The sequence below is a fragment of the Vidua chalybeata genome, chromosome 25, assembly GCF_026979565.1.
Source record: "Vidua chalybeata isolate OUT-0048 chromosome 25, bVidCha1 merged haplotype, whole genome shotgun sequence".
Taxonomy (NCBI): domain Eukaryota; kingdom Metazoa; phylum Chordata; class Aves; order Passeriformes; family Viduidae; genus Vidua; species Vidua chalybeata.
In genome coordinates, this window is record NC_071554.1 from 2,930,358 (window position 1) to 2,952,777 (window position 22,420).

General features: G+C 63.1%; 3 protein-coding genes across 7 annotated transcripts; 1 reads left to right on the plus strand and 2 right to left on the minus strand.

The window, feature by feature from the left end:
• Positions 1-5,381: 5,381 nt before the first annotated feature.
• PAFAH2 (platelet activating factor acetylhydrolase 2) lies at positions 5,382-10,164 on the minus strand. Of its 5 annotated transcripts, none has more exons than XM_053964587.1 (11): positions 10,138-10,164; positions 9,176-9,275; positions 8,897-9,044; positions 8,665-8,715; positions 8,451-8,519; positions 8,236-8,312; positions 6,875-6,988; positions 6,490-6,581; positions 6,222-6,392; positions 5,960-6,108; positions 5,382-5,682 (listed from the first exon to the last, which is right to left on the minus strand). In XM_053964587.1, the coding sequence occupies exons 2-11, from the start codon at positions 9,257-9,259 to the stop codon at positions 5,588-5,590; spliced, it is 1,050 nt and encodes a 349-aa protein (XP_053820562.1). In that variant the 5' UTR covers positions 9,260-9,275; positions 10,138-10,164; the 3' UTR covers positions 5,382-5,587. The 5 variants fall into 5 exon arrangements, with proteins under 5 accessions (XP_053820562.1, XP_053820559.1, XP_053820561.1 ...); XM_053964584.1 differs by having other exon boundaries at positions 8,236-8,350; positions 8,619-8,715; XM_053964586.1 differs by having other exon boundaries at positions 8,236-8,350; positions 8,619-8,715; positions 9,215-9,275; positions 10,114-10,156.
• A 1,690-nt stretch (positions 10,165-11,854) lies between these two features.
• EXTL1 (exostosin like glycosyltransferase 1) lies at positions 11,855-19,405 on the plus strand. The gene is made up of 11 exons (XM_053964840.1): positions 11,855-12,230; positions 12,425-13,668; positions 16,529-16,622; positions 16,703-16,810; positions 17,212-17,331; positions 17,415-17,547; positions 17,633-17,751; positions 18,042-18,137; positions 18,284-18,370; positions 18,526-18,686; positions 18,777-19,405. Exons 2-11 carry the CDS (start codon positions 12,734-12,736, stop codon positions 19,204-19,206), a joined length of 2,283 nt encoding a protein of 760 aa, XP_053820815.1. The 5' UTR covers positions 11,855-12,230; positions 12,425-12,733; the 3' UTR covers positions 19,207-19,405.
• Positions 19,406-19,863: 458 nt separating this feature from the next.
• SLC30A2 (solute carrier family 30 member 2) lies at positions 19,864-22,216 on the minus strand. The gene is made up of 8 exons (XM_053964667.1): positions 22,167-22,216; positions 21,813-22,012; positions 21,419-21,565; positions 21,002-21,155; positions 20,756-20,912; positions 20,468-20,573; positions 20,237-20,371; positions 19,864-20,009 (listed from the first exon to the last, which is right to left on the minus strand). Exons 1-8 carry the CDS (start codon positions 22,214-22,216, stop codon positions 19,864-19,866), a joined length of 1,095 nt encoding a protein of 364 aa, XP_053820642.1.
• Positions 22,217-22,420: the final 204 nt, after the last annotated feature.

Consider the following 22,420-nt stretch of genomic DNA (forward strand, 5'->3'; position numbering starts at 1 on the left):
CCAGAGCTGGCCACTGCAGCTGGGGTGCTGCAAAGGACACGGTGGGATCCTGACAAGCACATAGAATAGCAATGCATAGAGGAGCTATCAAATATTCAACAGAACATTCCAGCACAGACGTTTGCCGTGGAGCTTTGAAAATGGAGAGGGGGGGAGCTGCAGAAAAGCTGGGTATAGCACTAATTATTCCCCAGCTCCTAATTAGTTGCTTGAATTTAAAATATGGATTCAGCTCCACCAGCAGCTCAGCCAGCCAGCTATTAATACTTCCCTGGCGTGATATGGTTAAAAATACTCCCACCCTTTCAAGACAAAATGTGGCTTGGAAGTGTCACGAGGGGAGGAGTTGAGGGATGGAAATCCTCTTAAAGGAATATGACTTCCCCAATATCAAATAAACAAAATGAATGGGCTTGTGACGGCCCCCACATTGAGCCTGTTCCCACAAAGAGCAAATGGGAAAATAATTCTCAGTGCAGAGCCGAAATCAGAGCAGCTTCCCTGGCAAAGTCAGTGCACGGCCAAATAGGAAGAGTGTTTTATTTCCCAGGAGCTCTCCCGCCTGGGGAGAAGGTGGATTTGCAGTTCTCAGGTGCCTGAGTGCTGCAGACTCACAGCACGAGGCTGAAGTTCTGGCCAAAAGGCAGAATTGTGAAGTGCCACCCCCTCCTCACACCCAGGGAATGCAGGAGAACCTGGAGCAGCAGTCAGAGCTGATTTTCCTGTGGATTTTCCACAGGTATTTGTGGGTGGGATCCATCAGACACTGGGGTCTTCTTCTCACAGGATTTGTGACCCAAGGAAATGAGTCTGGGGTGGGGTTTATGGATTTTTGGACTTCAGGCCAGATCTGGGTTTCCACATTTCAGATCCTCTCAGGATGAGGAGCAGCTCCCCTCCTGTCTGCACCGACAGTTCCACATCCAAATGGGTTAATTGCTGCTCCCTTCCCCTGGAATCTCAGCAACACCAGCATGGAAACAATTCCTGCACTTCACATTTGCCCCGTGCTTTCTGATCCCTTTTTTCCCCTACCAATTTGAGCCCGTGATAGCTCAATACATAAATTAAAAGACAAAAGAACCTGACACATCCACTGTGCCTGGGAGAAGAGACCAAGCCAGACTTTCTGGTGGAAAAACATCCATCTTTTATACAATAAACCAGCAATCTGCTGCTCCACAGCAAAATCAACACCCTGAGAGGCACCCTCATGTGATGGGCAACACAAGGGCTTTGTTTTAACTAAATTAAAAATAAATAACCCCAAAAAACAACCCCCAGCCAAGGCCTTGTATGGTGAATGTTGTCAGAGGGTTGTGTCTGACAGGAGGGGATGAGACAGCCTGAAAGGGTTAGGGGGCTCTGGAAGCTGCCTAGGAAGGGCTGGTGGCAGTCTCAGCACCACGTTCTGGGGTGAAAATATGAGCTAAATGGTTAAAAAGGAGGATTTGGGGTCTCCTGCCCACCCAGCTCCCCACTTTCCTCTCCATCACGCTGCAGGGAAAGGCAGGAGCATCCACGGGCTGAGCTCAGACTCTCCTTCCTAACATGGGGGAAAGCTGGAGCCCACCCAAAACGCATCATCTCAATCTGTCCCAGTGGCTTTTTCAGAGCAGAGACACCTCACAATCCCCTTCTCTCCCTCAGTTTCCCTCCTCAGCCCTTTTCCCCGCTGTATTTTCAGGAATCATCCCTGGGGCAGCAAGAGGTGGCTCCAGCCCAAAATGGGGCTTTTTCTGCAGAGGGAAAACTGATGGAAAATCCAACTGTGCCTCAAAAACCCCTTGGGTGCTGCTGGCTGAGGGCACAGGAACCCTCCTGGGCTGTGCTGGTGCATTTTGGAGGGCAGGGAGTGGGGAGAGCACCGAGCCTGCAGCTCAGAGCTGTTGCAGATCCTCCTGCAGGGTCTGTTGTGCCCCAGCGCCCAGCGTGGGAGGAACTTGGGAAGATTTAAATGTGGAGCTGAATCCCTCATGACTGGGAGCATCCAGGCTCCTGAGCTCAAGGGTGAGATGATAAAAATTCACTCCAGGGAGGAAGAAGCTTGATTTTTAACTTTGGGATCTCACCCAGAGCAATGCTGTGATTTTTCCAGTGGAACAAAACCAGCATGAGAGCAAGTGAATCCTCACCAACCAAAGGGATTTAGGGAATTCTGCTCAAGGAGGTGCTGCCTGGGGTTGGGGTTGGGACAGCACTGCACCTGTGTCCAGGCTGGTCTTTGGGGCTGGACACTGAGCCCCAGAGCTCCCACAGGGCTCAGCTGGGAGGGCCCTGCACCTCCACGGGCTGTTGGGAATCCAGGCCTCACTATTTTCCTTAAAAACACATGAAAAAGGAAAAAAAAACCAACACAAACCACGAGAGCCTTACGGTAATTACAAGGAGGTTTAACACGAGTCTGGATTTGCATTAATTAAATCAACAGGAAAGCTCCAATTGAGCAAATGAGGTTTTCTGTAGATGGCAGCGAGGGCTGGAGCTGGGAACTTGGGTTTGCTGCAGGGATCTGCCCTGGAAGGGGTGGGCAGGAGGAGGAGACTCTGGGCTGTGAGGAGCTGTGCTGACACTGTGGGATTTCAGATTTCGGTGGGAAGCTTTGGTGGGAGAGAGCAGAGAAGCCGTGGGGATAAGGAATGTGTCCATTCATACCCCAGCCATGCTGCAGGCACAGCTGTGAGGGGAATATCAATGGGCAGCGCTGTTTGTTTTGTTTGGGCTTGAGGTTTTTTTTTTAATTTTTAAAGCCATGGGTTTGAATACGGGAGCAGGGCAGACACACTGGAATGCTTGGCTGGAAAGGAACCCTTCCAGCATCTCTTGGGGCTGCCATCCTGCAGGTGAGGGCTCCCAGAGCTGACCCCCCAAAGGAATGGGGCTGGTGCTTCCTTCCCTGAGAAACAAAATCCCTCTGGGTTTAGGGGTGTAAAACCCCAGAGTTCACATCCAAACACCAACCTCTGAGCCAGTGCTGGAGGCAGATCACATCCTGGGCTAACCTTTAACTCCTGCTTTGTGCCACAAAACCTCCCTGTGTGGTCTGGGCAGTCTGCAGCAGCCCAGGACACCCAGAGAGCCCCGATCTGCCCCTGGGAATGACCCCAGGCCCAGCAGAGCCATCCCAGCCCCTTCCTCACCCATCTCCCAGGCCCAGCAGAGCCATCCCAGCGAGGTGTGGGGATGTGGCTCTGGCCTGGGGCAGGGTTAATTTCGGTGCAAAGGCCGGCCTGGGGCCATGTTTGGGTTTGTGCTGAACCAGGGTTGACAACACAAAGATGTTTTGTTGTGTCTGAGCAGCCTTTGAACAGCGCCGAGGCCTTTCCTGCTCCTGCTGTCACCCCCGGGGACCAGGCACAGGGAGTTTGGAGGGGACACAGCTGGGACAGGCGACCCCGACTGACCCCGGGGATGTCCCAGACCATGCTCAGGATAGAAACCAGGAGGAAGGGGGGAACACTGGGAGTGATGGGTTTGTCTTCCCAGCTCACCTTTGGAAGTGGCTGAACCCCTGGGGATGAATCCCTGCCCATGGGAAGGAGGGAATGAATTCCTGGCTTCCCCCTGCTTGCACGCGCATCTTTTGCTTTCCCTATTAAACTGCCTTTATCTGAGCCCACAGCTTTCCTCAGCTTTGTGGTTCTCTCCCCATCCCAGCGGCTGCATGGGGCTGGGATTGGAGCATTCCGGGGAAAACCTTCCCGGTGAGCTCTGCCGGGATTTGTGCCGCATCCCCCCGGCTGGAACGGAGCCGGGAGCACAGAGTGCTGGGGAGGGAGCGCTCCGAGGAGGCGGCTCCGGGCTGGATTTCAGAGCGGGTGAATGGGGAGAACGCCCTGCGAGGGCTCCTGCACCGCACACCCCACAGAACACAGGGAGGAGGGTGACTGCCCTGCCCCAGCGGCCTCGGGGCTTTTTGGATCTCTTTTCTGGCAGGATTTTTCTTCAGAGGCACAGTGGGAGTGTGGTGGTGGCAGCTCTGGAGCGGGGAGCAGAGGGACGGAGAGGAGGATCCTGTCTGCTCCCCCAGCTGCACCGGCGAGGGGAATGAGCTCCCCGAGAGCCGAAGGGTTAATGCCAGAGCCCCCTGGCTGCCACCCCCTCCCGAAGGCCTTTACATAAGAGCCCTGCAGAATTCCCAGCCTGTCTCAGCCGTGCCGCCGCCGATGCCGGCAGGAAAATGGGATTTGATTTCTGCACCAGTCACTGCCTCTCACCGCTCAGCCGGGACCTGTCGGGCTCTGCGCGTCCCCCCCGGCTCGGCCGCACCATTCGTCACATCCAGCGACCTTGAATGTGCCCCAGCCACCCCAGCACAGCCCTGTCCCCGCGGGCCGCCACTCCCCGGCCTGAGCTCAGGGCTAGAAACGCTGCTTTAGGCGTAAAACACTGAAAAAATCGTATCTGGAAGGCTTAAAAGCAGCAGGGTGCTGTGGTTGTGTTCACATCGGTCCTTTGTGTGTCACTGGGGAGCGGAAGAGACGTTGAAAGACGATGTCGTGTCAGCTCAGGATGTCCCCTCTGCTGAGGGCTGTCCCCACTGCTGAGGGATGTCCCCTCTGCTGTGCCTTTCCCCAGGCCACCCTGGAGCACCCGCAGCCCCAGGGCTCGCGCTTCCCGCAGTACCAGGCAGGTGAGGACGCTGCCGCCACGGTGACACGAATAACTCCGGCACTGGCGCTGCTTTTCCATCCCCTCCTCCCCTGGGAGCAGGCTCTGCTGGCGCTCTGTCACCCGCTGTCGCCTGCAGCTGCTCTCCGGGTCGGCAGGGGACGGAGCCGCCGCCACCAGCGCGGTGTCCCCCAGGAGGGCGGCGGGGACAATGTGGACAGACGGAGCGGCTGCTCCCGCTCCCGCTCCTCTCCCAGCCCAGGACAAATCCCCGCAGCTCCCCCGGCTCCAGCCCTTCCTGAGGATCGGACGCGCCGCAAAAAGCGCCCCTGATATCTCCGGTGTGGCCCGGGATGTGCTGTAGGTTCTTCCAAAGCTTTATTGCCGCTGCCAGCACGTCCCTGTTGGCAGCAGCGCCGCTGCCCGTGCTGCACAGCCAGGCTGGGCTGTCTCCCTTCCGATCCCATCCCCATCCCAGAGCCCTGCACCGCTGGGGTGCTCAGAGACTCCTTCTTCCAGTCAGCCTGCTGAAAGCCATCCTCCTTCTTTCCCCCTGCAGAGTTTAGGCGTGGAGTCAGCCATCTGCACGGCTTTGCAGGACAATTATGGATTTTCCTTACCCTCGTGCTTGGAGCCCTGATGCCACATCTCTTTCAGCCGTGGTTGAACCACCCCCAACCCACAGCGAAGCTGGGGATGGTCTTTAAAGGCCCTCCCAACCCCCCCCCCCCCCCCCGGTGGTTTTATTACTTTGTGACAGCCAACTCAGCCTTTATCCCTGGGGATTTTATTCCCTCAGCCCCACAGCCCTCAGCACAGGCACATGAGCAGGGAGGGCTCTGCTGGCACATTCCCAGAGCACCTCAGGCACCACGAGCACTGTCCCCAGGTCCTCCTGCCCTTCCTGGCTCCTCCATCCCGGGCAAGAAGGAGTCACTTTCCCAGTGCCCAGCTCCCAGCAGTGCCCTTGGAGCAGCTACAGGTGTGAGCGGCCGAACGGCGCGTCTGGAGCCACCGAGTCCCCAACACCTTCCAGGAGCTCGTCCCACTGTCCAAACTGCTCCTGCAGCTCTGCACGAGGCACAGGCAGTGACAGGATTACCACAGCCTCCCCTTCCGGGTGACAGGGCTACCACAGCCTCCCCTCCAGGTGACAGGGCTACCACAGCCTCCCCTCCAGGTGACAGGGCTACTGCAGGCTCGCCAGAAGCCACCAAGGGGCAGCCACTGCACCCCTGTGCTTTGGGAAGCACCAGCCCCAAGCCCCACAGCCTCACAGCCCCCCCAAAACCAAGGAGCTCTCATGCCCCCCCAAGTCCCCACCCTGTTCCCCCACCCTGGGCCGTACTGAGGTGCTTCTGCAGGAAGGCCAGAGCCGCCCGGCTGGTGATGGCCAGAGCCTTGTGGGGGTCCAGAGTCCCCCTCCTGCTGAAGATGAGGCTGAAGAGCTTCCCAGGGAGGAAGGCAAAGTCGGTCTGGTCCTCGTGCACCGTTCCCCTGGACAGGGGAGGGATGTGCATCAGTGGGATGTGCAGCAGGACCCGGAGGTTTTCCTGCTGAGACACCCACAGGTGCTCTCTGCAGTGGGTGGGTGCCAGCCCCTGGCTCACAGCACAGTCACAATCCTCATCTGGCTGTTTCTGGAGCTCAACCTCTTCATTTTGGCAACGCTCTTCGGAGTCTGGAACTTCTCGGTGTTGATGAAGAGTACAGGCTTGGGCACCTCCGGGTACAGCAGGTTCTCCAGAGGGAACATCCAGGCATCCAGAGCCACAGCACACCTGGAGCAGGACAGGCACCACCACGGCTCCCCTTCCCACCAGGATGAGCCCCTTGTCCCCAGAGCCTCTGCAGCCCCTCATCCCTGCCACGCCTTACCCGAAGCTGGGCTCCTTCACCAAGGCCAGCACGGCTGTCACCCCCCCGAAGGAATGGCCCATGACGGCCACTTTGGTCAGATCAAGGTTGTCCTGCAAAAGGGAGAGGGCTGAAGAGTCTGAGCCCAAACCTCAGGACTGGAGGTCTCTGATTAGGAAAGAAAAAGCCAAGGGAAGATCAGCAAAGTCTCCCTGGAAGGGGGAATACCGTGTCCCACGGTTGGTGTGATGGGCTCTGGCTGCCCGGTGCCCACAGCGGAGGAGCCGAGGGGCGGGAGGCTGGGGCTCTGCGCGGACCAGGAGTGCCAGGAGGAAAATTCTCAGGCAGCCAGGAGTGATCCTGCCACCAAGGGGCACCCAGAGCCCCCGCAGGCAGAGCCAGGTACCTTCAGCATGGAGAGATCCCAGTCCTGGTGGAGGACGTTGGGGACAGATCTGCCACCGGTGATGCCCTGGAAGAGTCGCAGCGCCCGCACGCACTCCTGCGCTCTCTGGTGAACCTGGAACCATCAGCCCCTCCCTGGTGAACCCAGCTCCTCCAGCCCACAAATCTGGGCCAGACCTTCTCCCCAGTGCCCACCCAGACCCATTCCTCCAGTGCTCCTCTCCCATGAATTGCAACAAACACCAAAGCAGGCAGGGGCGGCAGCGCTGCAGCTCCCACGGGGTACAGAGCGTTTATTGGGATGGTCTCTTTGTGGTATTTGCTCTTAATTTAGTTAATCTGGTAGCAGATGGGTGCAGAGGACCAAAAGTCTCTGCTCTGGGAAGGAAGCAAAGGAGGGAGAGCCTGGGATCCAGCTGCCCCCCAGCCAAGCCATCCCCTGCTCCAAATCCCCACAGGGACCCCAGAACCCCTAACCCAGGACCAAACCTGGGTGTCCCCCTAAAACCCAGCTCGGGGGCACCACCCAGGAGCATCCTAGAAGCCCAAATGATGCAGGGCTCCTGACTTGGAGCCACTTTGAGGCCACGTCCTCGGCTGCCCTAAGGACACCAGTGCTGCTGTCTGTGCACATTTAAGGTGACAAGTGACAAAAAACTCCAACGAAAACCTCTCTCCTGCTCCTGGTAACACAGAAAATGCCATAATGGATATTGACCTGGCAACTATTTCCTTCTATCTATCACTCATTTCTCTTATTCTCTTTTTCTCTTATTTCTTTTTCTCCCTCACTATTTCTGCTCATGGGTTCAGGAGAACTGTTTCCCTTTTCTGTGCAGTGTGCCATGAGGCAGAGCACACACAAAAATAACAGGCTGGGAGGTGATTTAAGGCTGCCAAAAGCACCTCCGTTCCTAGAGAGTTTTTCCACGACTAATCTTCACTTGCTGTTGTCCTTTTAAATGAGGCAGAAACAAACAGAGGGGGGGAACTTGGCTCAGCAGGAAACCTTCCTGCTCCCCAGCAAGCAGCTGTCCGGAATAATCCCAGAGAGACAAAAATCCGAGTGGGAACAAACCCAGCAGCTGGTGCAGAGATGGGCTGGGCACAGAGTCCTGTTCTCCCCAGGGCGTGGGGGACATTATCCAGGGCCATGGCAAAGCCCAGCCTGGCTCCTGCCAGGATCAGCTGGAGCCGGACAGATGGACCCCAGGAAACAGAGACAGGCTGAACAGATTTTTCTCAGCTCCCAGGAGAAAGCTCAGTCCCAGCACCGTGGCAATACAGGCTTGGGAAGAGCATCCCCAGGGATGCAGGGCCAGCCTGGCTTGCAGGAGGAATTTCAGACCCCCGCCCTGGTACCTGCTTGTTTCGGAAATAAAACTCCTTCTGCCCTTGGGGCACCCGTCGGAAGGGGATCCACTCCTCCGTCCCAGCCTCTGCCGAACAGAAATAGGTGGTGGCAGCAGAATGGTCCCTGTGGGGGCAGGAGGGAAGGGGACACCGGCAGTTCCCCCCCCAGGGCACGATGTCCCACCAGCTCCAGCACGAACTTGGTGGGGACCTGGGCCACCCACCTGTGCTCCAGCGCTGCCACCACGAAGCCCCAGGACGCCAGCTCTGTGCAGATTGAAGAGTACAAGGTCCTGGAAGGGAGATGGGAGCAGAGGGCTCAGGGCAGGTCTGAGTGGGGCCGTAGAGAACCCCCACATCCCTGTCCCAGCCCTGCTCAGGGTTCATGTTACCGAAAGGCTCCCAGGCCGTGGGAGAAGATGATCAGGGGGTACCCACCGCTGTGGGGCTTGAGGGGCCCATTCCAGCTGACCGGGACTTTGCAGGAGCCTGCAGGGAGGAGAAACCCCCAGGAACGGGGAGGACACGGGCAGTGGGTGCCACAGGTCCCCGCTCAGCCCCAGCTCTGCCTGCAGCATCCACCCAGGCACAGGGGTGGGCTGGAACCCCACCAGGGGGTCCTTAAGGACCGGGGAGCCCGCAGGGTGGGGAGGGGGGTGTCCCCCCTCACCGATGGCGATGCCGATCAGGGCGGAGCACCAGCGGCGGCCGAGTGTGACATCGGCCAGGCCCCCGCAGTACTCGGGGCGTGGGACCCAGAGCGGCTCCGTGGCCCCGGCCCGGGGCAGGCACGGGTAGAAGAGGCGGAGGAAGAGCCCCTGAGGGAGACAAGGAAGGGGGACAGCACAGAGGATGGTGGCCATGTCCGAAACCAGCTGGCTGCAGCCACCTTGCTCTGCAGGGAAGCCTGTCCCTGTGCCCATCCTTATCCCTGTGCCCATCCCTGTACCTGCCGCGTGTGGCCCACCATGACATCCGTGCAGCCCACCTGGTGGGGTCCCTGCGCCGGGGGCAGCGCCAGCATCCCCCCCATGCTGCCGCAGCCGAGCCTGGGTGGAGACACGGGGTCAGTGTCTGTCCCCCACCCCAGGGACCCCAACCCGCTCCCTCCTCCTTTCCCCACCTCTCTTCCATTGCCCAGAGCCCGGGCAGCAACCCCAACGACCCCCAGTTTCACCCCTGCCCTCGTATTCCCAGGGCACAGCCCCTCGGGGATGCTCAGGGATGAGATCCCCTCCCCGTTCCTCTCCCGGGACTGGGATCGTGGGACGGCCCCACGGGCACCCTGCTGAAGGTCCTGTCTCGCCGCAGGGACAGGGGGCTGGGGCAGACCCCGGCAGAGGGGTCAGTGCGGGGCTGGCACCCACGGCAGGACGGGACCCTGCACCCCGCAGTGCCGAACTACAGCTTCCAGCAGCGCCCGGGGCTGCGGAACCACACCTTCCAGTATGGCCCCAGCCCAGGACCACAGCTCCCAGTATGCGCTGGGAGCCCGGACTACACCTCCCAGTACGCGCAGCTGGACTACAGATCCCAGCGCTTCCCAGCGCCCGTGCCGGAGCCGTCCCTGCAGCTCCCAGCGCTCCCCCCAGCGCCCCCACTCTCCATCGCAGCTCCCAGTTATCCCCCAGTTCCCGGTGACACCCAGCTCCCAGTGCTCCTGACAGTTCCCACTGCTCCCCGCAGCCCCCAGTGCCTCCCAGTTCCACCCCAAAAGCTCCCAGCGCCCTCACCGGAGCAGCTCCCAGTGCTCCCCAAACGCTCCCAGTGCCCCCACCCCGAGCTCCCCTGCAGCTCCAGTGCCCCGCCGAAGCTTCCAGAGTTCTCCCAGCTCCAAGTTTCCCTCTGTGCCCTCCCAGCTCCCAGCAACAACTGCCCAGTACCCACCAGTATCCCCCTCCCCGCACACACCAGTACAGCGGGTCACAGCTCCCAGCACGCCCCACTGAACTCTGCCCTACAGCTCCCAGTGCCTCCCGTGCTCGTGGACTTCAGCTCCCAGTAGCCACCAGTACAGGACACGGCTCCCGGTGTCACCAGCACGAAATCACAGCTCCCAGTGACACCAGTACAGGACGCGGCTCCGGTGTCACCACCACCAAACCACAGCTCCCAGTGCCCCCAGTTCCGGGCTCAACCCCAGTCCCCCCACGACAGCCGTGGGGGGCTGTGCCCAGGGCTGCCCTGTCCGTGTCTGTACCCAGCCGAGTTCCTGTCCCCGGCACTCTCCCCCTATCTCCCCCAGAGGCCAGCGGTGCTCTGGGGCTCTCGCTGCCCATCCCCACGTTCCCTGTCCTCTGTTTAATCCTCTTTCTGGAGCTAAAGCGGTCCCCGGTCCCCAGTAATCCCCTCTGCGGCCGGGGATTAATTCCCAACGGGGCCGAGCCAGACGGACTGGCAAATAAATTCCCAAAGATTTGGTGAAAAACATCTCTGCCAAGCTCCCACACTCGCAGCCCCACTCCAGGCTCCCCTGGGTGACTGGGGAAACTGAGGCACGTGCTGGGCGCTGGACAGAGCCCTGGGATTGGCACTGTCTGTGTCGCCCGGGTCCCTGGGGCTGGGGCAGGGAGAGGGGACCGCAGCCCGTGCCCTCAGCCATCGATCCCGCCGCAGGCGGAGGCTGGCCGGGCTGTCACACCCGTGGCCGGCATCCAGCGCTCCGGTCCCGGCTTGCCCGGCCGGCGGGGCAGGGCAAGGGCGGCTGCTGTGGCCGCGGATGCCGGGACGGGGTGGGAGAGACGAGCCCCGACCTGTCCGTGCTACCAGGCCCAGCCCACGCCCGGCTCGGGGAATGGGGTCAGCCCTCCCAGCACCCCCAAATTACCCCGGCAAAGCCACCCTGGGAGAGGGCCCTGGATGGAGGTGACAGCGACAGCTCGGCTGTTTGGGGCCAGCCTGCTCTTGCTTCAGGCTGAGCCCAGCGGGACTGGGGGGTTCACTGGGGAACCCCGGGGTCCTGGTTCTGCGGGGACCCCCGCACTGGGCTCACAGTGACCACAGGGACCATCCCTAACGGGATTAACTCAGCCCACATTCCTGCTTGGGAATGTGGGGTATCCTGCTCCGGACACCCCACAGACACATCTCGCTCTGAGCTGGGCTGGGACCCCATCACTGCCCCCTGGGACACAGCGGGACACGGGGGGGACACGGGGACAGGGGTCCATTGGGACACGGGCTCGGTCCCCCCTCAGCCCCGGTCCCCCCGGGAGCCCCCGGCGGGCGCGGCCAATGGCACGGACACGCCCACTCCTGTGAGCTGACAGCCAATGGGAGGCCGGGGGCGGGGCACGCCGGGGAGGGGGCGGGGCCAGGGCGCCGTGTAACAGATGAGGGCGGGGGGGCACGTGGAGCGTGGGGGGGACGCGGGACCACCGGGACCGGCCGGACAGCGGGGACACACAGCGACACGGACACGGGGACAGCCAGCCTCGCGGGGACTGACAGGCGGACAGCGCACAGCCAGCTCCCGGAGGGAGCAGGGGACAACCAGCCCTGGGCGGGACAGACACGCGGGCGGACGAGGGACAGCCAGATCTGGGAGGGGACAGGGGACACACAGTCACGGGGGGACAGACGGACAGGGGATAGCCAGCTCCGAGGGGGGGCAGGGGACAGCGGAACAGTTAGCCCCGGAGGGGACAGACAGACGGACAAGGGACAGCCAGTCCCGGGAGGGACAGGAGGACAGCGGAGAGCAGCCGGGGTCTTGGACAGGCACCGGGGGGACGCGGGAACAGAGAGCCCAGAGCAGGGACATACGGACAAGGTGACAAGGGGGACGCACACGCCCAGAGCCCCAGCCCCGGGAGCGGAGCTGTGCGGAGCCTCCCGCAGCGGCTCCTCCGCCCGGCCACGCACCGGGAGCCCGGCGGGGCGGCTCGGCGGCTGCTCCGCCGCCTTCCCCGGCCGGGGATGCAGCCCGGAGCCGCGGGCAGCCGGCGATCGGGGCTCCGGGACACGGCGGCCCGACACCCACCCGGGGCCGCGAGTCCCCGAAGGTAACGGGGAGACCGGGCAGGGAAACGGCAGGGAGAGAGGGGGGCTCCGGCGGCTGCGGGAGGGTTTATTCCCAGGGTTTTATTCCCAAGCGAGCTGGGGAGGGGAGTCCCGCCGCAGGGATGTGTAGAGCCACTTGTGGTGATACGGTTGGCGGCGACAGGACGGTGACGACGCGACCTCTCCCTTTCTCCAGGGATTTGAAGCTGGGTCAAGCGATGGAAATGTCATTGTCGCGGCTCGGGGGCCCGGAGAAGTGAGCGGCTGGGACACCGGGACACCGGGCTCTGCTCTGCAGCCAGACACCGGGACGGTCCCGAGAAACCAACACAGCCCTGGGCAGAGCGGGCAGAAAGTGGGGATTGTCACGGACTGCGAGGACACAGGACAGTACCTGGGGCCAGGAGCCGTCCCACCACCCACCCGGGGCTGGGAACATCGGCCTCTTGACTGGACTCTGGCACCCTCCTGAGCCCAATGAGGAGCTGGGGCTGCATGTGAACCTATGCAGACCAGGAAGAAATACATTCTCCTGACTTTCCTTGCCTCTTGGCTCCTGCTTTTCTTCTTTGGAGGGGATCAGCTGCGCCGTTTTGCTTTCTTTTCTGGGAGGAAAGCAGAAGCCCGGAGGAGCTGGCCCCGCTGGACAGATCGGTCCCTCCTCAAAATCTTTGCGGACCCCGAGGAGCTGCAGAGGGATGGAGACCCATCCCTGCTGTCCCCCCGGGAGCGGCGGGCGGCGTGGCTGAGCGTCTACAGGAGCAGCAGATGCCGGATGGAAACCTGCTTCAACCTCTCCAGGTGCGAGAGGCATGGCTTCAAAGTGTTCACCTACCCCCAGGAGCGGGGCCAGCCTGTCTCGGAGACCTACGGCAAAATCCTCAGCTCCATCGAGCGCTCCCGCTACCACACCCTGAAGCCCGAGGAAGCCTGCCTGTTCATCCTCAGCATCGACACGCTGGACCGCGACCACCTCTCGGGCCAGTACGTCCAGAACGTGGATGAGAAAATCCGCGGCTTTCCGCTCTGGAACGGCGGCCGCAACCACCTCATCTTCAACCTCTACTCGGGCACCTGGCCCAGCTACACCGGCGAGCTGGGCTTCGACACCGGGCAGGCCATCCTGGCCAAAGCCAGCTTCGACACACGGAGCTTCCGGCCTGGCTTCGACGTCTCCATCCCTCTGTTCCCCAAGGAGCACCCACAGCGCGGCGGGGACAGAGGGTGGCTGTACCAGGAGTCGGTGCCCCCCAAAAAGAAATACTTGTTGGTGTTCAAGGGGAAGCGGTACCTGACTGGCATTGGCTCCGGCACGCGGAACGCGCTGCACCACATCCACAACGGGAAGGACATCATCTCCCTCACCACCTGCAAGCACGGCAAGGACTGGGAGAAGCACAAGGACACGCGCTGCGACAAGGACAACGTTGACTATGAAAGGTGAGTCAGACATGGGGGGAAAGGGGGGGTCTGGGGCAATGGGACACCCCACAAATGTTCCTGCCTCTCTGCGGGGTGCAGCCGTGACCGTCTGTGGCAGCTGGACCTCTGGAAAGGGAAGTTTTGGGTTCTCCTGAGTGGGATGAGGGTTTCATTGCATGGTGGGGAGTGAGGCGCTGACTGCTCAGGGCTTTCCTGCTCTGTATTAAAGTTGGAGTAATCTGGTGAGAGCGGCTCTTATCTGCAACCGCTGCCACCGCCTCTAATACGATTTCCCTTTTTCTGAACGCTGATGAATGACGCTTTTCTTCTCCCCCCTCCCTCTCTCCCCCAGCATAAACGTTTCTCTTGGAGATGAGCCCAAAACATCCCCCCCTCACTGGCTCCACTGAAAATCCCACAAAACTGGCGGGTCTGTGGGCGTCCCAGTGTGGGCAGCCCCGAGCTTAATTGGTGGTGGTGGGTAGGGGTCCCCCTGCGTCCCCCATCACAAGTGGACACAGTGGCAGCAGCGTGGGATGGACACACTGGTGGGAAAATTGGGGGTACAAAGTTCTGTGAGTTTGGGGAGTTCCATCCTGCAGGGACACATGCCAGCTCCTCACCTCCCCATCCAACTACTTGGGACCCATCACCAGCTGCCAAATCCAGGGCTGGTAAACACAGAGCCCATCCCACAGACAATGGCAGGTCCCCATCCCACTGCCTGGGGACATCCCCCAGCCACTCAGCTGGAGAGCAGATGGGGAGAGGCCACGCTGGGCATCATCCTCAAAGCGTCTTAGGAGGTGCTGGGAGGTAAAAGTGGAGCTGGGGTGCTGGCACTGGGATTAGCCGGGGCTTTGGGATGGGTCAGGCACCACATGGCCTTCTCTGGAGGGTGCCACCAGCCCAGCAAGGTCAGCACTTGCAGCAAAGTCTCTTTGGGATGGGGCATCTCAGGACAGTGGGGTTGGCAGGACAGGGGGCCCAAGGTGAGCCCACGCTGTGCCAAGGGGCAGCAGGATGAGAATTCCCCCCCATCCGCCCACCCAGGTAATCCCCTAATGCTGTTTGCAAACACAGGGAGATTTACACCTCTCCCAGGATTGCTTTGGCCAGCAGACTGATGGGGAACACGTGGCAGCGTGCTCATGTGTGACCCCAAGCCTCTGCCACCCTGCTCGTCCCTGTGGGACACCGGGCACAAAACCACTGGTGTCACCACCAGGGCCAGCTCTGCCCGACCTCCCGCGGGGACTGATGCCCTCCTGCCCGGGGAGATGTTCCCACACTCGGACAGGGGACAGGCCAGCGGGAACGGGACAGAGTGAGAGCACGGCGGCCCTGTTCACACAATGTATTGGGTACTGGCACGGTGGAGGCAGCTCGTGGAGCAGAGGAAGGCCCTGCTGGGTGTTCCATCATCCTCCTCATGCCCGAGGGGCTGCCCCGAACAATCTGGTTCTGTTCTGGGATAAAGGGCGGCTTGTGGCAGGGCCGCGGAGCGGCCCCGCTGCCCCGCGTTCGGAGCAGTCAGCGCGGGCTGGGAAAGGCCCTGTGGAGCCGCCGGTGCCGGTGGCACCGTGCCCGGCTGGAGCCACGGAGGGGCCTGGCGAAGGGAGCGCGGCGGGCGCCCGTCCCGGCTCCTGACAAAACAAGGAAGCCCTGACGGCGATTGCCCGGAAACCGCAGCGCGTCAGGAGCGAAGTATTTCCATCGGGAGCCTTCGGCCCCGCAGCCCGGCCGGCGCCAGCCGCCCCACCGCACCGGCTGCCGGCGAGGGCAGGGCCCCCCCAGGCCGGGCCCCGCTGCCCGCCCAGCCCCGGCAGCGGGAAAGGCCCCCGGAGCTGCCAGGGATCATGGCAGGGTTCGGGGTCCCCGAGGAGAGGTGACAGCCGGGCGTGGCCCCGGGGATGTGGCTGTCGCTGCTGTGGTTTCGTGGGGGATCTGGGCGCTGCCACCCCTCCGGTTGCCCGGCCGGGAGTTTGAGCGTTAACGGGACAAGGATTTTGGCATCCTTTGGAGACATTGGGGAGGTTCATCCAGAGGCAGATTTTATTGTGAAACTCTGCGCCTTGGCATTGGGGCTGATTTCCCGTATCCCGGAGCGCTGGGACGTGCCAGAGTGCTCCGGCACCCATGGAGGTGACACAGCCTCAGCTCCCAGCCTGGCACCAGCACCGCGTTCCCACCACAGGGACACCCTTGCTTCTGGGACCAACACATTGCAAGGGCTCTTTTTGGCCTCCCAGCCACCTGGCTGGACCATGTGAGTCCCCCCCAGCCCATCTAGGACCGGCTGCCCCTCCCCTCGGGTAGGAACAGACAGGGTCTGTCCCGACCTAAAGTCAATATTGGATTTTCCGGCGCGGCCGCAGGGACCCGGCAGCGGCCGAGCCTCTCCCCACCACGGCACAGAAGGGGCTTTGAGAGCCCCACGGGCGAGCCTGGCCGGGGGGGCCGCGCTGCCGGCACCCACTGCCCCCCCAAACGCTGCCAGGGCAGGCAGGGCTGGTCCTGCCCAGCAAGCCTGGGCACGGCACAGGAGCCGCTGCAGTTTCGGGCTCGGGGGTTCGGGTGGTGGCTTTGTGTGGGGTGTCATTGCTGGAGGGTGGGAGGAGCTGGGTCGTGACTTTGAAGGGCACTGGGGTCCCTTCCTGACCCCCCCTCTTTAAGGGACGCCCAGATCCATCCCTTCAGCACCCAGGAGAACTCTGCTCCCACAAAACCAGGAATGTTCAGAGCCAAAATCAGTCCAGACTGATCCTAACATGGCCCTGGGTTGGCTCCACACCTGGCAGGTGCCAGCAGCATCTCCCGGGATGCTCACAGGAGGGGAGGGGGCCAGGCCTGACCCCTGCCCCATCTCCCACGCCAGGTTTGACTACCAGGAGCTGCTGCACAACTCCACCTTCTGCATCGTGCCACGGGGCAGGCGCTTGGGCTCCTTCCGCTTCCTCGAGGCTCTGCAGGTACAGGGTGGGCAGGGGGATGGGGGACCCCCTCACTGGGGTCCAGGGGCTCTGCCCCAGCCTGAGGGGTCCCTCCACAGGCCGCCTGCATCCCGGTGCTGCTGAGTGATGGCTGGGAGCTGCCCTTTGCCGAGGCCATCGACTGGGGCAAAGCTGCTGTCGTGGGCAGCGAGAGGCTCCTGCTGCAGGTACCGAGTCCAGATCCTGCCCCACACTGTGCACCAGACCCCCAGTCCCAGATCCCAGACCCCCAGTCCCTGGGTGGTGGAGCCTCCAGCCAAGTCTGGGGGTGAGCCTGGCAGCTGAGCAGTGCTCCTGTGGAGGGTCTGACCCAGCCTGGAATGGGCGTCCCACTCCTGCTGCAGTCCCAGGGCACTGTTCATCTCCAGGGGAAGGTAGGAAGGATCTTCCCGGGCATAAACCCTTGGGAATCCTGGGCCCGATCCTGCCCCAGGGAGAGGAGATGCAAACCCACAGGAGGAGGGCAGGGGCTGTCCCATGGGGTGGCTGGGACAGTTGGAGGGGACAGAGGCGAGGAGCCCAGCCAGGGGGAAGCTGAGGTGAGGACCCCGCTGCTCCCCCGGCACAGATCCCCTCCGCCGTGCGCTGCATCCACCCGGAGCGCGTGCTGGCCTTGCAGCAGCAGACCCAGTTCCTGTGGGATTCCTACTTCTCCTCTGTGGACAAGATTGTGCACACCACGCTGGAGGTGAGCCCCCCACCCCGAATGCCCCTCCCCAGCCGCCGGGGTCACAGCCGGGGTGCTGGGAGCATCACTCGGGCCTCTGGCAGATCATCAAGGACCGGCTGTCTCCGCACCGCTCCCGCTCCCGCTTCCTCTGGAATGTGCTGCCCGGGGGGCTCCTGGTCCTGCCCGACTTCTCCACCCATCTCGGCGATTTTCCCTTCTACTACCTGCACCACGGTAGGATCCTGCCTGCCCCGGCTGAGCACGGCAAGCTCGGGGTGTGCCGAACACCTCTCCTTTCGCTTTCCCACCCTTTTTTCAGGCTACAGCCCCTCCAAGAAGTTCACGGCTTTCATCCGGGTGGTCTCGCAAGCGGGGTCGCTGTCGCAGCCCATCCTCAGGCTCATCCAAGCCGTCTCTGGATCCCAGTACTGCGCCCAGGTGGGAGGAGCCGAGCCCCGCGTCAGCCGGTGCAGCTCCCAGGGATCCCACGGGATGATGGGGCTGGGTCCTGCGGAGCGGAGAGGGGATGCGTGGTTTGGGGGTGGAGGGGATGCCTGATGGTGTCACCTTTGGGTAGGCAAAGCCACGTCTGCAGCCCTCTGGGGTGGAGGTGGGACCACTGGGGGTTTATCGTGGTCCAACCTGCCATGAGATGGTTTGGGGATGGTCTGGCCTGGAGCAGAGAACCCACCAAACCCATCCGGCCACACCTGTCCTCCCCCTTGCAGATCGTGGTCCTGTGGAGCTGCGAGAAGCCACCACCCCCGAGTGGGAAATGGCCCCAGACCAGCGTGCCTCTGACCATCATCCAGGGCAGGAGGAAGGTGAGGGGACACGGGCAGGGACCAGGGACACGGGCAGGGATCAGGGACACGGGAGGGGACCAAGGACACGGGCAGGGACCTGGGACACGGGAAGGGCGCTGGAACAGCCACCCCACTGCACCAACCTGCCCTTCCTCCCTCCACAGCTCAGCGACCGCTTCTTCCCCTTCGGGGCCATCCAGACAGACGCGGTGCTGAGCCTGGACGAGGACACCAGCCTCTCCACCAGCGAGGTGAGGCCATGGCCCCGACTCCCTCGGGTGCTCAGTGATCACCACAGGGCTGTCCCCCTGTCCCCGCATCCTCCAGGGGCAGCGGTGGTCCCCTCCCGCAGGTCCCCGCGGAGGGTGGCACCGCGGTGGGTGACACCGTGACCGTCCCGTGCCAGGTGGACTTTGCCTTCTCGGTGTGGTGCAGCTTCCCCGAGCGCATCGTGGGCTTCCCCACGCAGAGCCACTTCTGGGACGCCGAGCAGGGGCGCTGGGGCTACACCTCCAAATGGACCAACGAGCTCTCCATCGTCCTCACCGCCGCCGCCTTCTACCACAGGTACCCGGCCGGGTCGGGGCTCTGGGGCCGGAGGGGCTGCTGGGGTCGGGGGCTCGGCCCGTCCTGCCCCTCACCCTGTTCTCCCCGCAGGTACTACCACAGCCTCTTCACCGAGTACCTGCCCGCGGGGCTGCGGGAGCTGGTGGACGGGCTGGCAGCCTGCGAGGACATCCTGATGAACGTGCTGGTGGCCGCTGTCACCAAGCTGCCACCCATCAAGGTGACCCAGCGCAAGCAGCACAAGGAGGGGGTGGCCCAGCAGGCGGAGTGCAGCGATGGGGCTGCGGGGACCCCCCCGCCCGGGCAGCGGAGCCCCTCGGCCCCGCACCCTGCTGCTGCCCGGGAGGAGGGCACGGACGGCAGTCGGCGTCTCTCCCAGCGGCAGGACTGCCTCAACCAGTTGGCCGACTGGTTTGGCTACATGCCCCTGGTGTCCTCCCAGCTGCGCCTCGACCCTGTCCTCTTCAAGGACCAGGTCTCCGTCCTGCGCAAGAAATACCCGAGCTTGGAGAAGCCGTGAGGGCTGCCGGGGTCGGGGCCGGCTCCGGGTGTGCCGTTCCCGGTGCACGGAGCCCTCCGGGAGCTGACGGGGTTTTACTCGGGGTTTTACTCGTTATTGGGTTTTACCAGTGCAATAAAGGAGGGGGGAGAGGTAGGATCCGGATGGTGGCTGTGGGATGTAGGGGAAGCACCGGGAGCACATTAGGAGCACTGGGAACTCTGGGAGCACTGGGACCACCAGCTTTTGGGTGCTCCAACACTTCTGCCATCGGCACGCTGGGAATAACCCGGGCAGCTCCCCCAGCCCTGCGGGGTGGGAGAGTCCTTCACCTCCCCGAGGGCAAACAGAGGAGCGATAAGAGCTGTGTGTGACCTCCCTCCCTCGCTCCAGCTGGGTCCCCGGCAGTCCCTGGGCAGCCCAGCACCCCACTGCCTCGCGGCGCTCCCCGGAGAAGGGAAAAGGAGTGTTTCAGCTGTCTTTCCTCCCAGCTGAATAGAAATACGGAATATTAGGTGGCCTCCAACAGCCACTCTCAGGCTGCCACAGCCCTGGGTCTGTCCTTGGCTCCTACAGATACCGGAGATAACACCCAGATCCAACATCCCCCCACACACCCCCGTGTGCTCTGCTTTATTTGCCACACATGAACAGTCCCCCGGGACGCGGGGGCGGGAGTCAGTCGCGGGGGGGCTGGCATTCCCGGCAATCCCGCATCTCCTCGGAATAGCTCTCCACTTGGATGGTGGTGGTGTGGAAGCGGAAGGCGCCCTGCAGCCGGGAGCTGGCCTCCTCCAGCACCTCCTGCGCGCTGGCAGCCGCATCTGCGAGGAAATCTGGGGATGTCGGGGTGCAGGGAAACTCCGACCCTCCATGCCCAATACTGTGACACCCACTGATGGCTCTGGCAGCTCTGTCTCCCCGCTGTGACACCCACTGATGGCTCTGGCAGCCCTGTCCCCCCGCTGTGACACTCACTGGTGGCCCTGTCCCCCCGCTGTGACACTCACTAATGGCTCTGGCAGCCCTGTCCCCCCGCTGTGACACTCACTGATGGCGATGTGCACCGAGAGCAGCGGCTGTGCTGCCGTCAGTGCCCAGATGTGCAGGCTGTGCACGGCCTCCACACCCCGCACCGCCAGCAGCGTGTCCCGCACGGCATTGAAATCCATCCCTTTGGGGGTCCCTGCGGAGGCAGAGCCGTGGCAGCTGCAGAGACGGGACCCACGGCACCCGTGGGTGACCCTGCTGCCCAGCCCCCCCCCACCCCGGGGGTCCCTACCCTCCATGAGGACGAGGAGGACATCCCGGAGGATGGTCAGCGTTGTCCCCAGCACCAGTGCGGAGAAGAGGAAGGTGCAGATGGGATCCACATACTTGTACTCGGGCTGGGGAGGGGGTGGGAGAAGGTGAGGCCCCTGTGGCACCATTACCTCACCCCAAATCCCCATCAGGACAAGCAGGGCAGGCACACAGTCCTCTCTGTCTCGCCCTGTGCCTGGTCACGGCTGTCTGGAGCCTCTGTCCTGTGTCCCCAGCACCCCCTTTGCCCCCAGCACTCCCCCCAGACCTTGAAGAAGATGATGTAGGAGGCAACAAGGACACCAACGCTCTGCAGCAGGTCCCCCACGACGTGCACGAAGGCAGCGCGGACGCTGGCATTGGGCTGCTCGCCGGCTGCTCCGTGGCTGTGCCCGTGCCCCGTTTGGTGCAGAGCCACCCCCATCCTGCGGGCAGGACACTGGTGACACCCTGGGGCCCGGCAGGCTCAGGGAGGGGAGCCTGAGGAGGGCAGGGGCCATGTGGCCGCACGTACACGATATTGACGGCCACGGCGCAGGCCGAGGTGATGAGCATGACCCCGCCCTCGATGTCGTAGTCGCCTGAGAGCAGGCGCTGGGCCCCCAGGTAGACCAGGACCCCCGTCACCACCCAGATGGAGAGCACAGAGAGCAGGGCCCCCAGGATCTCTGCGGAGAGACCCCCTCCACACTGCTGCTCCACCGCCATGCCATCCCGAGCACCATCCCCGGCAGCGCCGGGGCATGGTGGGGGCACCCAGCACCCATCCCTGGGATGCTCCTTGCACTGGGCTGGCAGCACCTCTGCCTTGCCTTGTTCATGGTGCCAGGGCTCCCCAGGCCCCTCAGTACACCCCAAAGCCCCTGGTCCCCATGGGGAGGGCACCCTGGGATGCTTCGCTGGCATCCCCAGGGCGGTGCCACCGCGTTACCTGCCCGGTGCCATCCGAAGTTCATGGTTTTGGTGGGGGGGCGTGAGGACACCCAGAGTGCAAAGAGGCTGATCATGATGCTGGCAAAGTCCGTCAGCAGGTGGGCAGCGTCCGTCAGGATGGCCAGGCTGTGTGCCAGGTACCCACCTGCGGACACGGGACATCGGGGGGACATTGCGGGGACACGGCAGGGGTCCTGCCCCGAGCTGGGCACGGATCAGCACACCCCGTGCTACAGGGGAGTCCCACTGAGTGTTCTGACCCGCAGAAAGCCAACAGGGAGCTCTGGCCGCACCCTCAACAGGGAATCAGGACAACCAGTCGGGGTGACCCCACGGGGACCCCACGGGGTGACCCCACGGGGACCCCAATGGAGCCGGCACCCAGCACTCACCCACGGCTTCCCCCACCATGAAGAAGAGGCAGATGCCGGCGGCCAGGTAGAGCTTCCTGCGCGCCCGCTGCTGCTGGCCGGGGTGGCCGCCGGCCCCCCGCGTGTGGCAGTGCTGGCCACGCCGTGTCCCCAGCTCCAGGGCGAGCTCCTGTCCCTGCGCCGCGCCGTGCCCGTCCTTCTGCGCAGCCCCCGCATAGCACCTGCCGCGCAAAGCGGTGCTGGGGCTGGAGGGCTTTGCGGAGCGGGCTGGACTCTCAGTGCTCCCCCCCGGCCCGTTCCCCGGCCAGACCCCACTCAGGAGCCGCACAGCAGAGGGGGCACGACGCCCCCAGCCCACCCCGGGCACCCCCGTACCCGCCTGTGCCCTCGCTCAGGAGGTGCCGTTTCTCGTCGCCGGCTGCCATCCTCCTCCGGGGCGGGGGGGTCGGCGCGGGTGACCCCGGCGTGTGGCCGGCGCTGGTGGCAGCCGGTGGCCTTGGCTCGTGTGAAGAGCCGGGATTCGTGTGCAAATCCCGGCTGGAGGAGGGACGGCCAAGCCGGCTGCAAAGCACCCGCGGAGCCTGCCCCAGGCTGGGCCCCCTCGCCCGCCACCCGGGGGCTGCTGCTGG

Bases quoted from the DNA above. Each gene is read 5' to 3' on its own strand.
- PAFAH2 (XM_053964584.1), bottom strand. From the start codon at position 9,259: ATGGGGGGGATGCTGGCGCTGCCCCCGGCGCAGGGACCCCACCAGGTG. The intron at 8,716-8,896 runs GTGAGGGGGGAC...TCCTCCCTGCAG, and splicing joins CCTGATCGGCATCGCCATCG to GCTCCTGCAAAGTCCCGGTC. The intron at 5,683-5,959 runs GTACGGCCCAGG...TGCCTCGTGCAG, and splicing joins CTTCCTGCAGAAGCACCTCA to AGCTGCAGGAGCAGTTTGGA.
- EXTL1 (XM_053964840.1), top strand. From the start codon at position 12,734: ATGCAGACCAGGAAGAAATACATTCTCCTGACTTTCCTTGCCTCTTGG. The intron at 16,623-16,702 runs GTACAGGGTGGG...GTCCCTCCACAG, and splicing joins GCTTCCTCGAGGCTCTGCAG to GCCGCCTGCATCCCGGTGCT. The intron at 17,752-18,041 runs GTGGGAGGAGCC...TCCCCCTTGCAG, and splicing joins GATCCCAGTACTGCGCCCAG to ATCGTGGTCCTGTGGAGCTG.
- SLC30A2 (XM_053964667.1), bottom strand. From the start codon at position 22,216: ATGGCAGCCGGCGACGAGAAACGGCACCTCCTGAGCGAGGGCACAGGC. The intron at 21,156-21,418 runs GTAACGCGGTGG...GTCTCTCCGCAG, and splicing joins CTTCGGATGGCACCGGGCAG to AGATCCTGGGGGCCCTGCTC. The intron at 20,913-21,001 runs GTACGTGCGGCC...TCCTGCCCGCAG, and splicing joins GCCGTGGCCGTCAATATCGT to GATGGGGGTGGCTCTGCACC.